We start from the raw sequence: 13,385 nt of genomic DNA, 5'->3' as shown, positions 1-13,385 counted from the left end.
ACATGCATAAAATATTACCAATGAAAGTGAATTTTTATTGTTTTGACGAATTCTTCTTACTTTTTTTCAACTACAAAAAAAATCAATCATTTGATTGTTAACTCTTGAATAAATGCTATCAATATAGAAAAAAAAAAGAAATTTTAATGTAAAATGATAAGAAAATCATTGTTTATATTTAATCAAATACTATTTATTTAATTGTTTTTTTTATAAATTTTTATAATAAAATATGAATGTCTATTAGTATATGCAATATCATCAAATTATAAATTATAATAAAACTTTGTTGATTTTTAATTTTTTTAAAATCATATACAATTATCTTTTATTGCCTGGTCATTTAAAAAAATCATAACCTTAAAAAAATCATTCCAAAGAAGGTGAGTATTTTTTATAAATTAAAAGTGTAATTGTAATTACAATTTTCCCTAAAAATTATTCATGGATCTAATTTAACTATAATGCTTTATAATAAACATTTTTTTACTTGAACCTTTCATCAAGCATTAGAGTGTAAAAGAATTATTTATAGTTTATAAAACAAGTATTCTTTTTTCTTTTAGACTCAATTTAATTTATAAGTTTGTTAAAAAAATTTGTCACAATCATTATAATTATTTTTCAAATTATAATAATTAGTCGCAATCTACTATTAACATTTGAATATATTTGTCGTATTTTTTACACTTTCGGGGACTAAATTTTATATTTTCATATTTTAGGAACATATTAGTGGGAAGATAAAATGTCAAAAAAAATATTATATGACAAATATGCTCTTATGTTGTCAATTAGAGATGACCACGCTCAGTGACAAATTTGTTCCTATGTGTCACGTAGACTATTTTATTAATGATGATAAACAAAAGTTAACAGACGAATATATTTGTCGCACTTTTTATACTTCCAGGGACTAAATTTTGTATTTTCATCCTTAAAAAATATATTTGTTAGCAAAATACACATTCAGGGACAAAAGTAGCTATTTACCCCTAATTTAATCTTGATCAAAATCATTAATAATTTAATTTTCTTTTGAAAGTGTTAATTCAAATATGAAAGTAAAATGTTTCACATTTGTAATTTTAGAAGTATTATTTAGTAGCCTTTTTATAAGAATAAAATGAATTAGGTATTTTTAAAAAAACAAAATGTCCAAGAAACAATGTTTCTTGAAAATTTTGTTTTTACTAATTTTTCCACAAAAATATTTTCATGGGAGAAGTGAGATAATTTAGCTTTTTTGAGTTGAAAAAATAAGTTTTATTGCAATAAAAAATTAAAGTCTGTGGTAAATGTACGAAATTATTCTTTTATTTCTAAGAAACTTACGTGAGAATATTTATAACAAATTTAATTATTTTTAGAAATTACGATGATACGGTCATGAAAAAATGTTGATAAAATATAGTTATTTATGACACATATTTAATAAAAGAAATTAAAGTTAGTTTGGCGTATCTGTTCATACAGCGACATTTTAGTTTTTAGGAGTGGCAATGTGGTGGTGCGCCATATTGGACCGCAAAAACATCTACGTATACCGTCCAGGTGCAGTTCTTGACATGGATGACTCTTCTTCAGTTGTCGGCCTCATTTCTATTTCTACCTATTAATAAATAAAAGGAAAAAATCAAAACTCAAAAGTTATCATCTCTTACGTTATTAGAATATGAGTTTAAACATATCTTTTGAGTTGGTGCCAACAGTCTTAAAAATTAATTTAAGGATAAAATTGTTATTTACTTATATATTTCTAGAAAGGGATGTCTATGTCCATGTCCCCATATTGAACAGCTCCAAATATTGTTGAGGAGGGAGGGTTGCAATTAATTTAACATCAGTCTTTTGGCTAAAACGCAGGGCAAATGTAATTTATGGTCGCCTGCACATTTTGTAAAGCCTAAAGGGTCTTAGAGTCAGAGTCAGCCACCTGTCGTCGCCTAATTATTCTGTTAACCCACTTATCACTCAATTAATGCCACAACAGCTGAGCCTCCACCAACTAACGTCAATCTACTTCTTTTAATAAATCAATTTTACCTAAACTATACCATACTTATACTCGGATATATTCTTTTCCTTGATGTATATAACTTTATTAATTTATTTCCATCATTAACTTTACCTAAACTATCTCTCTATAATATGTAAAAATTAAAAAACTTATATCTCTCATACATTTCTATTAATATATTCTTTATTATTTTAATTAAAATTTATTCAAAATCATGCAATCACATGTGAGGCTTGTCAAATAAAGAGTAAGACTCATAATTTTTTTGCAATTTATATATGTTTTGGACTGCTCTAACATATGATTCTTTATCATTCATTGATATGATTAATGGTATTATTCTAAATTTATTTTGGATTTGGACATACAACCTGTGACATGATATTTACTTAATAATTTTATCTTGTCATATATAAGATGTCTCGTATGTCTTTATATAATTTTTAGACTTTATTTTTCACTTCTTACATGGACATTAAGTTAAGTGTCAAAGTATTTTCACAGGTGATAGATTTTATTTGACCTTTATAATGAATTTTAACCAATAGTAAAAAATTGTATTTTAAAAAGTGTTTAAGAGTATATTATTAATATTTCACACCTTTCTTAATTAGTAGCATATATAAATGTTTACTTCTTTCAAGCAATTGAATTGGTAGAATTTGGGGCATTGAAAACCACTAGTTTAAAAGTTTTGTTTAATGAATTCCATTTCCCTCTTTACAACCACATTTTTTCCCCTACCCATGAAGAGTCCCATGACCACCTCTAAATTGAGAAGTTTCTGCTTCGTCCCATTCTTTATAACTCAAGTATGGTTGAACTACGACGAATCCAACCAAATCGACAAACTTCTTTCCAGTTAGCAACTACGTACATATTACTTTATTTCCCAGTGGCTGAATAATTCTTAACTGTCCTTATCGGAACTCGCATATGCATGTGTTCTTTGGACAATGGTTGTTACGACACGAAGCTTGCTTGCGTTATAATTCAATGCTTAGCAACGTAATGAAGGGATTAGGATGTATATAATATTTGATTTAACTTATTTCCAACAATTCTTTTTAAAATATAATAGAGAAATAAATACATTTTAGGAAACAATCTTAACCCAACATTCATTATTCGTATGTCCATGGCATTATCATAATTGACATCGATAATGACTTGGAGACCGTAATTAGTAGGTGGAGCAACCACCTTTCTTCTCTCCACTTATACTTGAGAAAAGAATATACGGATATATTCTTCTAGATGAAAAAGAAAAGAAAATTCTCAAGGGAGAATTTATCTAAACTGTTAATTTTTAAAGGAACTAATAAATAGAACATGAATTAACTAAATTATGACTCGATTGTGTTACTAATGAGTTATTCATTACTATTGAGTCTTGACTTCTTTTTTAAATAAAATACTCTATTGAATTTTATTATAAAAAAATCTGTCCCCCCCTACTTTATTTAGTTATAAACATCAAAGCAACTTGCAAAATAATTAATAGCTTAAATTTCCATAAATTGTGAGTAGTATCATGACCAAATTAAAATATTGTGGTAATTTTTTTGGTCAAATGGGTATTTCCAAAACCAAATTAGATTGGGGTTTTTGAAGTTCGGGTCAAATTAGTTTTCAATCAAAAACTATTTAATTTAATTTAATTATTTATATATTATAAATTAGAATTTACATTTTGGAAAGTAGAATTATCACTCTTTCAATAAAATGTTTTCAATATTCTTTCACTTCTCTTGTTTAGATGCACATTTAGGCATTATTCTCACCACTATCTCAAACCACTTTCTTTTCGTTTTTATATCATGGTAATTGATTTCCAGAATTTTTTAAAAAATTGTAGTATGTGTGAAGAAAAAAAAACTGGGTGAAATTTTTTTTCCCATCCAGCTATATATCCTATCATTTAATTTAAAACTAGCTATCCAGCAAAAAAATAGATGTGGACTTATTTTTCCTACATAACAGCAACAAAAATCTTTATCTTTTTAACTAATTTACTTTTTTAGAATGATTTTAATTTTACTCAAAATAATATCCTCAACGTCTCAAAGTATTTGCAGTCAATTATGATAGAGAAGCTTAATAACTTTATAGTCAAGTATTGCAAGAAAGTTTTACTTTATGAAGATGAAAAGAAATATTTTTATTAATTACTAAATAAATATTTTTATTTTCTTCTATTAAATATTTTTTTAAATATTAAAATCAAAATATATTTTTTATATATATATTAATGCCCGTCTAAATCCTTTCATCAGAAAGAAAAAGGAGCACGAGTACAGTATGCCCCCTACCTAATTTAATCCCAGATTCAAAGGTTGATGGGTGATTCTTTAGAAGTATAACATGATCATCACTTTTCGCTGTTGGTTACAAAACTAGACTAAGCTATGCCTGCTATGGTATGATTCATAACTCTAGAATTCTCAGATCTGGTATGAACCCTAAGGGGGGTGAAATTTTTATTACTCATTATCTCGGAATTATAATTCGACATTACCTACCCAAAAAATAATAAACCTTTTACTATGAACAAAACATATTCTTCAACTATAATGATTTTTTTTATGTTTGATTTTATAAAATTTTACATTAACAATATATTAATTTTTGGTTAAAATAATGTTTTGGTTCCTCTAAAATTGTTGGTCCTACTTTCATCCCTTTAATTTTGAAATGTATTATTTTAAGTCCTTAAAGTCATTTAGATAATACTTTATAAATGATATTACATGTTACCTTGAGGTTCTAAAAATTGAAAAAATGTGTTGATATAAAACTAAAAAAAAAAAACACAATTTAGTTCATTAAAAATAAAAAGGTATTCTTAAGTAATAAATAAGTTTTATTTAATGATGGACATTTTTTAGTTATGTTAAGTTATAAATTTATGATTTTCATACATTTTTTTTTATAAATTTATGATATTAATAATGCATGACTAATTAACTACCAATAGTTTGTAATTTACTTCCTTTTATAATAGGTTTGCTACGCTGTTACTATCATGTGTGATTTTTTATTGTCTATTGCTTTTTGTTATATAAACATCATTTTCAAATGTTGATTATGATTTAATTAGTTATTAAATTTTACATTATATCAATTTATTGTTATATCTCAAATTAAAAATAATTTTAAATTCCATTTAAAAAGTTAATTAAAAAATATTAACAAACCACCAAACCAGTAAAATATTTACCGTAAAAAATTAGTTTAATTTAATTTGAAGTTTTAACTTTGACATTATATTTAAATCAAAGTAAATTGAACCACATATTATTTATGTTTGGTTTGGATAATTTTTTATCCAAAAAACATACCAAATCACATGCGAATATATCCTGAAAAAAAAAAGAACTTACTATTATTTATTTTTATGAACTAATTAATAAATGGTACTAATTAACCCCTATTTACTTCTATTTTATCGTTTTATTGATTAATATTCTACATCTTCTAGACTCTTGTTAGGCTCTTCTCGACCTATTGAATTAAATAAACCAAACATGGTAGTCCATGTTATCCGACTTACTTATCCAACCACAACTTAATACCCTTTAAATCTCAAGAACCTTCCTGCTGATCATGTACCAAAGTTTGTATAAACGCCAAACATTAGATCATATGGCAACAATCCGTTAATAAAAGACACCACAAATCAAGAGATTTTGTTCAGAGGCACCATACACACACCATCAAGGAACACAATCTTAGCTCATGAAGATCTCTATAAATAAGCCTAAACAAACCCTAAGTATGGATATTTTGACAGCTTAGACATCACCATCTCTTCTATAAATAAGCCTAATTAAACACACACAAAATTTTCTCTCAGTAGTTGTATTTTTTTAATAAAATATTAATCAATAAAAGACGAAAAACTAGAAAGAATATATTAGCATTTCTATTATTCTCCTCGTACGAATCATACGGACATATATATTGTAAACCTTACTTAGAAGTTTAATGATTGCTCGTTTTTTTTTTCTGTGAAAGTTTCATTTCAAAGTTAAAAGAATTTCTTAGAAATAAATTTATTTAAACATTCAAGAATCAAATAATATTTAATTGATAAAACAATTTTATTTTCTTAATTTGACACTTATTGCATATTTTGATTAATTTAAAAGTAATATTTTTTCATCTTTTTATTTAAAAATATTATTCCTTTTATTTTAAACTATACTTAATGCATTTAATATTAAACAATAAGTTAAACTGAATCATGGTTATATATAAAATAAATAATTGAAACCTATTTTAATATCTAAAATTAAAATAGAATTAAAATTGCATAAGTTAGTTGTAATTTTGTTTAATATTAATTATAAAATCTTTTACTTAGAGACTTTGGATATAAGACTGGCAAAATGCTATCAATATAACACAATTATTCAATTAAATATAGTTTAAAAGGATAAAAAATAAAAAAATAACAATAAATAATAAGAAATGACAATAAAAACTCTTATACGAAAATGTTCTCTCTATATATCTGTCTATCTATCTATGTCTTAATTTTCCATTAACAACCATAATTTTTCATATTATATTTTTTGTATACTGCATCTTATCTTCTTTTTTTATCACAATATTACTCACTGTATTTATTACAGTATTTTTTTTTTCCTTTTACACGCCTCTACTTTGGAGTGTATACACCAAACCCGTGAAACCAACATTAGTTCTCTTCCCTTTATGATTTGTTCTGATAATAATTAAATTAAAAGAAACGATAGCTGTAGTCCACACTCCACACGATAAAAGTTGCTAGATGATTTATAAGTTATCAAATATTTGTTTGGTATGGTTGATTTCTATTTTCATTTTTACTGGAAATAGAAAATGATGATAAAAATGTGTTTGATTTTATTTTTTCAAACGAACCAAAAACTGGAAATAATAAAATCTCATTTTCAGTGTTTTAAGTTAAAATCAGGAACCTTATTTTGGGTAAAATGAAAACGCAATGACAAGAAATATAATTTTAAGCAAATCTAAAAATATATTTTCTTTTGAAAACACATTTTCAGTGTTTTTATTTGAGTTAATAGACAATTTAGTCCTTCTGATTGTATCCATTTTACATATTAGTCCCTAACTTAATGTTAAATCCAAAATAGTCCTTATCTTTGCATAAGTATTGCAAAATAGTCCTTCCGTTAAATTTTAAAGTAACGTTGTTAGTGAGATCAATTTTAGTGTCATGTGGACTATCCAACATGGCACTAAAGGATAATATGACATGACACGTACCTCTTAAAAGATGTCACATTATTTGATGATAACAAAACGAGTAAATAGGTAATTTAGTCCCTGACTTTGTACCCCTGTTGCATATTAGTCCCTAACTAAATGAAAAATTCAAAATAGTCTCTATCTTTGCACAAGTGTGGCAAAATAATCCCTAACTTAAAAGATGCAAGAAATCGTGCTTAAAGTGTTCATGCATTGCGGAGGTTGTGCCTTGCACGATTTCTGGTGGCGTAGATTCCTCCTTGGATTCCTTGTCATCTTTTGATTTCTCTGGTTTTTTCTCTTCTTCTTCTTCTCTTCTTTCTCTACTTTTTTCTCCTCCACTTTGTTTTCCTCTGGTTTTTTCTCTTCCTATTCAGAACAAAAAAAAACCAGAACTCGGAATAATACATTGATGATAATTGAAGAAAAAAAAAGAGAAAAAGAGAATGGTTATGCAGAACTATCAGATTTGAAGAAGCCACTCATTCTATCATCATCAAATGATGTGACACTAAAATTGACCTCATTAACAACGTTACTTTAAAATTAACGGAATGACTTTTTTGCAACACTTATGCAAATATAGGGACTATTTTGAATTTTTCATTAAGTTAGAGACTAATATGCAACAGGGGTACCAAGTCAGGGACTAAATTGCTTATTTACTCGTTTTGTTATCATCAAATGACGTGACATCTCTTAAGATGCACATCCACGTGTCATGCCACGTCATCCTTTAGTGTCACGTTGAATAGTCCACGTGGCACTAAAATTGATCTCACTAACAGTGTTACTTTAAAATTTAACGGAATGATTATTTTGCAATACTTATGCAAAAATAAGGACTATTTTGGATTTAATATTAAGTTAAAGACTAATATGCAAAATGGGTACAATCTCAGGGACTAAATTGCTTATTCACTCGTTTTTATTTTTTGAAAGCAGTAAACAAAAAATCAAACCAAACATATTTTCAAAATTCTAATTTTTTTAAATAAAAATAATTTTCAGAAAATAAAAACAAGAAATGAAAAAAAAATATAAACCAAACACACCTAAGTTTCCAATTTTAGATATTGACTTGAGATTTGACAAATGAAATTGATACTATAAAATAAGATATAATAACAAAGCAAGGTGCAACAAGGGCAGCAGCGAAACCGGTTGTTCCAGCTATATATGAGGATTGAATCATAAATCATTGAATTGATTAATAAGTGTGCGCTAGCTATCTAGCTTTAAAGTTTTTAACAAACCCCACATAATAGTGCCAAACCGGGGTCCTTAAATGCTGCAGTTGGTGCAGTTGTGCAGCGCCCATTACTGCATCAACAATTAGCCACGCAACTGCATAAGAGAGAAAAGTCAGAGATAAATGTTCTCTATAGATCTAGCATTTTACATTCTGATTCATTCATAATTACTACTACTACATCCACAATTTCATTTTCATTACAACTCTCTCTCTCTCTCTCAGCAGCAGAAACACAATACCTTGTGCAATTGTGCCAAAGGGCAATGAACTATATTCAGACCAAATGCGTGGTCAAGCGCAAAGGCAAAGAAACCGGTGAAAGTGAAACCTTGTGTTTTACAAAGTCCAAGGATAACAACAATAACAACATGTGCGACCGCCACTGCGGAAAACGCTACCCTCTGTTGTCGTTTTGGGAGCTGCCGGAATTCATGAAGGACAACGAATACATTCTTCGTTATTACAGAGCCAATTGGCCTTTCAAGCAAGCTCTCTTTAGCCTCTTTCGTTGGCATAACGAAACCTTAAATGTTTGGACGTACGTAAGCTTCCTCAATCTATCTTTCTTTCTATTTCTTTTCTTTCATTTTGCATGGCTAACGTTGTTTAGTTGTGTGTTTCAGGCATTTAATTGGGTTTTTACTCTTTCTCGGATTGACCCTCGCGAATTTGATGAAGCCTAAAGTGGTGAATCTCTTGGAACTCTTTACCAGGTTTTTCTACAGCTTTTTTTCTTTTCTTCCTTCATTTGTGCTTTTTTTTTAATGGACAAATATTAATTATTACTAGTGTGTTAGTTTTTGTTAACAAGATGAATGGCATTTCCTTCCTAGTGTGTGTGAGCCTGTGATGACAAACAAACTCAGCTACTTGCTGTCAGAGACTGAGATTTGCAAAATCTCTGTTTCTCGTCATGTAACAGAAAACACATGTCAGCATGTTGCCAGCACCTGGTGGCTATGTTGAAATTTTAGAATAAACAAACAGAAAATTGGAATCAGCTTGCTTTATCTAATGAAACGCTGACGCATGATTTATAAATTAAAAGAAACTCTGAGAATTACAACTATAAATGTTGGAGTTTGGAACAGAGCTCATATTATCACTTGTTTCACACTCAAAGAAGGCACGATGATGGAAATTATTTCTTTAGCACACTTTTGATTTAACAAATAACAAATAAATAATTAACAATCAGAATTTGGTAACTTTAAGATTTTATTATGAAAGAAAGTGCCTATTATACTTTTATATTTTTTTATGATATAAATAGTTATTTCTTATTAAAATTTTATCAGTTTTTATACTTCAAGAATCAATCCTGTGATGTTAATCAGTTTTCTTATATTTAAGCCCAGCAAATCTGCAGTTGGTGTACCAAAATTATTATACAATTTGCGTTAGACAGATAGTTTAACTAGAAGGGTACTCGGGAAAATAAACTTCTACTTTTTTTTTTTGTCATTTTATGTAAGTCATTGTGGTTAGGAATTTATATTAGGTGAACTTCCTAGCTAATGGTATGGTACATTTTACCAGAAGTCAACTAAATTTGCATATCATCTTTTTCAGGTCTTTTTCTTCAAGTGCGGAAAAAAATGTTTCTCATAACATCAAAGATTTGTTTCTGGTAAGTGAGCTCATGATCACAGTAAAAACAGATAAACTCACCCTACCAGTTTGTCACCACATTTGAACCAATGTTAACAAAATTTATTTTTAAAGTGATGTAACTCTTGTTTGAATGTTTTTATTTAAAAATAAGTTAGTAATAAAGTTTAATATAAATTTTTTATTCAATGTAAAAGTTACTTAAAATTCTTTCAATTCAAATCAATTTCAGACTCAATCAATTTCTCAACATAAAACAAAACTTCTCATGTTACCTTGTATTCCAATTTGATTCTGGATAATTTCATCATGTTACCTTGTATTCCAATGTGATTCTGGATAATTTAACGTGAAACCAAACAAGTACCGTATAATTACCTTACAAAATATATATTTAGTTTACATTTTAGAGACTGACATTGTAAGAACTTGCAGGGAACAACATTACTCTTTGATTTAAATCATCAAATACCTTTGACAATCGAACTTGAATCCACAGCACTGGTTATAGCAAGATGGCCATTCTTTGTTTTCCTAGGAGGCTCTATGTTCTGCCTCCTCTCTAGCAGCATGTGTCACCTCTTTTGTTGTCACTCCCGCGACTTGAACCTGTTCCTGTGGCGAATGGACTATGTAGGAATAGTTGTCATGATCATCACCTCCTTTTTCCCTCAAATCTACTATGTCTTCCTATGTGAACCTCACTGGCAAATCATCTACCTTGCTGGGATTACAGCCATGGGACTATTCACCATCGCAACGATGCTCTCTCCAACACTTTCCACTAGCAAATACCGCACATTTCGGGCCATGTTGTTCTGTTCAATGGGACTTTTCGGCATTGTGCCTGCAATCCATGCATGCTTTGTGAATTGGAGCAATCCTAGACGCAACATTACCTTAGCATATGAAATTGGCATGGCCTTATCATACTTGACAGGGACCTTTTTCTATGTGACAAGGATACCCGAAAGGTGGAAGCCAGGGTGGTTCGATTTGGCAGGTCATAGCCATCAAATATTTCATGCTCTTGTTGTTGTTGGGGCATTGGCACATTATGCAGCCACTCTTCAAATGCTAGAGTGGCGTGACTCTTTTGGCTGTGACACGGTTCCATAATTCATGTATCTTTCACAACATGAATTATATGCAATATAAGATGTATCTTTCACATATTAATTGTAGTGGCGCAAGCTTTTCTGTAGTGATAAGGAGCATTGTTTCATTGTTGTTGGGTTTCAAGAATGTGATAACTACTAAAGTCCAAATAGGCTGTGATTCTTCTGAATATAATTATTTATTTCTCCTCTTCCTCTTCTTTCTCTAGTGCCTTGATTTTGTTCCCTTTTGAATTTGTTAGTCAATATAATAGGATCGTATCTAGAATTTATTTAGCAGGTTTTTTTCTTTTTTTTTTCTCGGTTGTTTGATTGTTTAATATGTGACTGTTAAGATGAATATTGCATTTTTCTTTGAAATTAAGATGTTAAATTTATCGATGACAGTATTCAAAAGTGCTGTATATTTGAAAAATGTTTAATAGAGGTGGTTGGCTTAACAGGTATTGCTCAAAAAGTAAGTAAACCGAATCTGATCTACTTTATTTTTTAAAATAGAATGTAAATTTAATTTTGGACGAAAATATTAGGGTACTGAAGTATAACATGTATATTCATCTATCAACAACAGTTAGAAAGATACCTGTGACATTACATCAAATATTAATATTAATTCCTCCTAAACAGAATGCCTAAGGCAGCTTAATAATTTTTAATTATTTCCCTGGTCATAGAGCTACCTCTTTTCCAATTTAGAACTTAGAAGGTTGGACTTTCTTCAACCGCAAAGCTTGCATTTCAATCCACATGCTCCCATACCAATAAGTTTGTGATCCTATGGAGATTTGAACTCATGTGTTATCACGCTTCTTAACAATCCTAGGTATCCGCGTATTAATAATAATCACGTACTTATTAACTAAGTAGTTAGTTATACTTTTACTCTCCTTTCTATTTTAAAAAAACTTAAAAATAAATAATTTCCAAACTTCTTATATAATCATTTTTTTTACAATGTTTAACAAGAAATTAAATAAAAATAATAACCATTTCTTTAAAATATGCTTAATCAAATACACAAATCAATATACTTTATCATAAATTAATTTATAATACGTAATAACCCTTTTTGTCTCTACATCTAATAACTTTTTATTTTACTTTTCATATTGTTTATTTTTTAAATATATTTCCATATATATATATATATATATATATATATATATATATATATAATTCTTAGTTATATTTTTTATTTTCCATCCTCTCCCATTTATATAGTTTAAAATTTTAACCTTAGTTTTTTTCTGATTTTAATTTTTTCTAAATTTTTCAAATTTTCAATTTAAGTATAAATCAAAGTGTCTTTATTTTCAATAAATTAAAAGGTGTATATATATATATGTGTGTGTATATGTATAAACGTTTTACCATTAATTTTGATTAAAGAAAAAATTATACAATGGTAGTTATAAAAATGTATAATCAGTTACTCTTTTGAATACTCTTTTTTCTATTTTTATTAATTTTATTGACATTTAATCATAATTGTACAAATTCTAATAACAAGAATATTTGAAAATGTATATATTGAATTTTATTAACAGACTTAATTTTAAAAATTAAAACTAGACTTTTGAAAACGCCTATGTGATCAATTAAAGATCCCAACTTCTATAAAATAAATGATAGAATATATTCTAAAAGATAAAGTAGAATTATAATTATTGATTAGAAATCAATTATTAAACTTTTAACAATTTCATAACATTAAACATATGCATATATTTTATCATAATTTCAATTTGTAATTTTCTAATCAACACTTGTGAATTCACGGTCCATTAAAGTGTATTTCTTTATTTTAAAAGAGTTAAATCCTTTTAAATAAATAAGTCATCGTCAAATTTTGTGATTAAGAATCACGTATGGCAACACGATATTTGTTAGTCTTTGACCAGATACTCTCCACTGTAAAGTTGGTCGAATAACTTTCAAATCAAGCGATTTTTTTTTGTTGGTATTTTAAATCAAGCTTTAGTTATTAGTAGATAAAATTCTCTCTACAGTAACAACTTCAAAGTTGAGGTTTTAACTAACCACTAAAATCGGCTAGTAGTAGAAATTTAGATAGTGATAAGTTCAAACTTAATAATGGTTAGTGAAAAAAAAAAAAACCCTA

General features: G+C 27.9%; 1 protein-coding gene across 1 annotated transcript; it reads left to right on the top strand.

The window, feature by feature from the left end:
• The first annotated feature begins 8,483 nt into the window (after nt 1-8,483).
• LOC114373982 (heptahelical transmembrane protein 1-like) lies at nt 8,484-11,463 on the top strand. The gene is made up of 4 exons (XM_028331560.1): nt 8,484-9,072; nt 9,158-9,247; nt 10,107-10,164; nt 10,581-11,463. The coding sequence occupies exons 1-4, from the start codon at nt 8,798-8,800 to the stop codon at nt 11,262-11,264; spliced, it is 1,107 nt and encodes a 368-aa protein (XP_028187361.1). The 5' UTR covers nt 8,484-8,797; the 3' UTR covers nt 11,265-11,463.
• The last annotated feature ends 1,922 nt before the right edge of the window (nt 11,464-13,385 follow it).

Source organism: Glycine soja, chromosome 11, assembly GCF_004193775.1.
Source record: "Glycine soja cultivar W05 chromosome 11, ASM419377v2, whole genome shotgun sequence".
In the NCBI taxonomy this organism is placed as follows: Eukaryota; Viridiplantae; Streptophyta; class Magnoliopsida; order Fabales; family Fabaceae; genus Glycine; species Glycine soja.
Note: the sequence above shows the minus strand (reverse complement) of the source record. Positions and strands in the feature narration are given on the sequence as shown.

Coding starts and splice junctions, on each gene's coding strand:
- LOC114373982 (XM_028331560.1), top strand. CDS start 8,798: ATGAACTATATTCAGACCAAATGCGTGGTCAAGCGCAAAGGCAAAGAA. Junction 9,073..9,157: donor GAAACCTTAAATGTTTGGAC/GTACGTAAGCTT, acceptor TGTGTGTTTCAG/GCATTTAATTGGGTTTTTAC. Junction 9,248..10,106: donor CTCTTGGAACTCTTTACCAG/GTTTTTCTACAG, acceptor CATCTTTTTCAG/GTCTTTTTCTTCAAGTGCGG.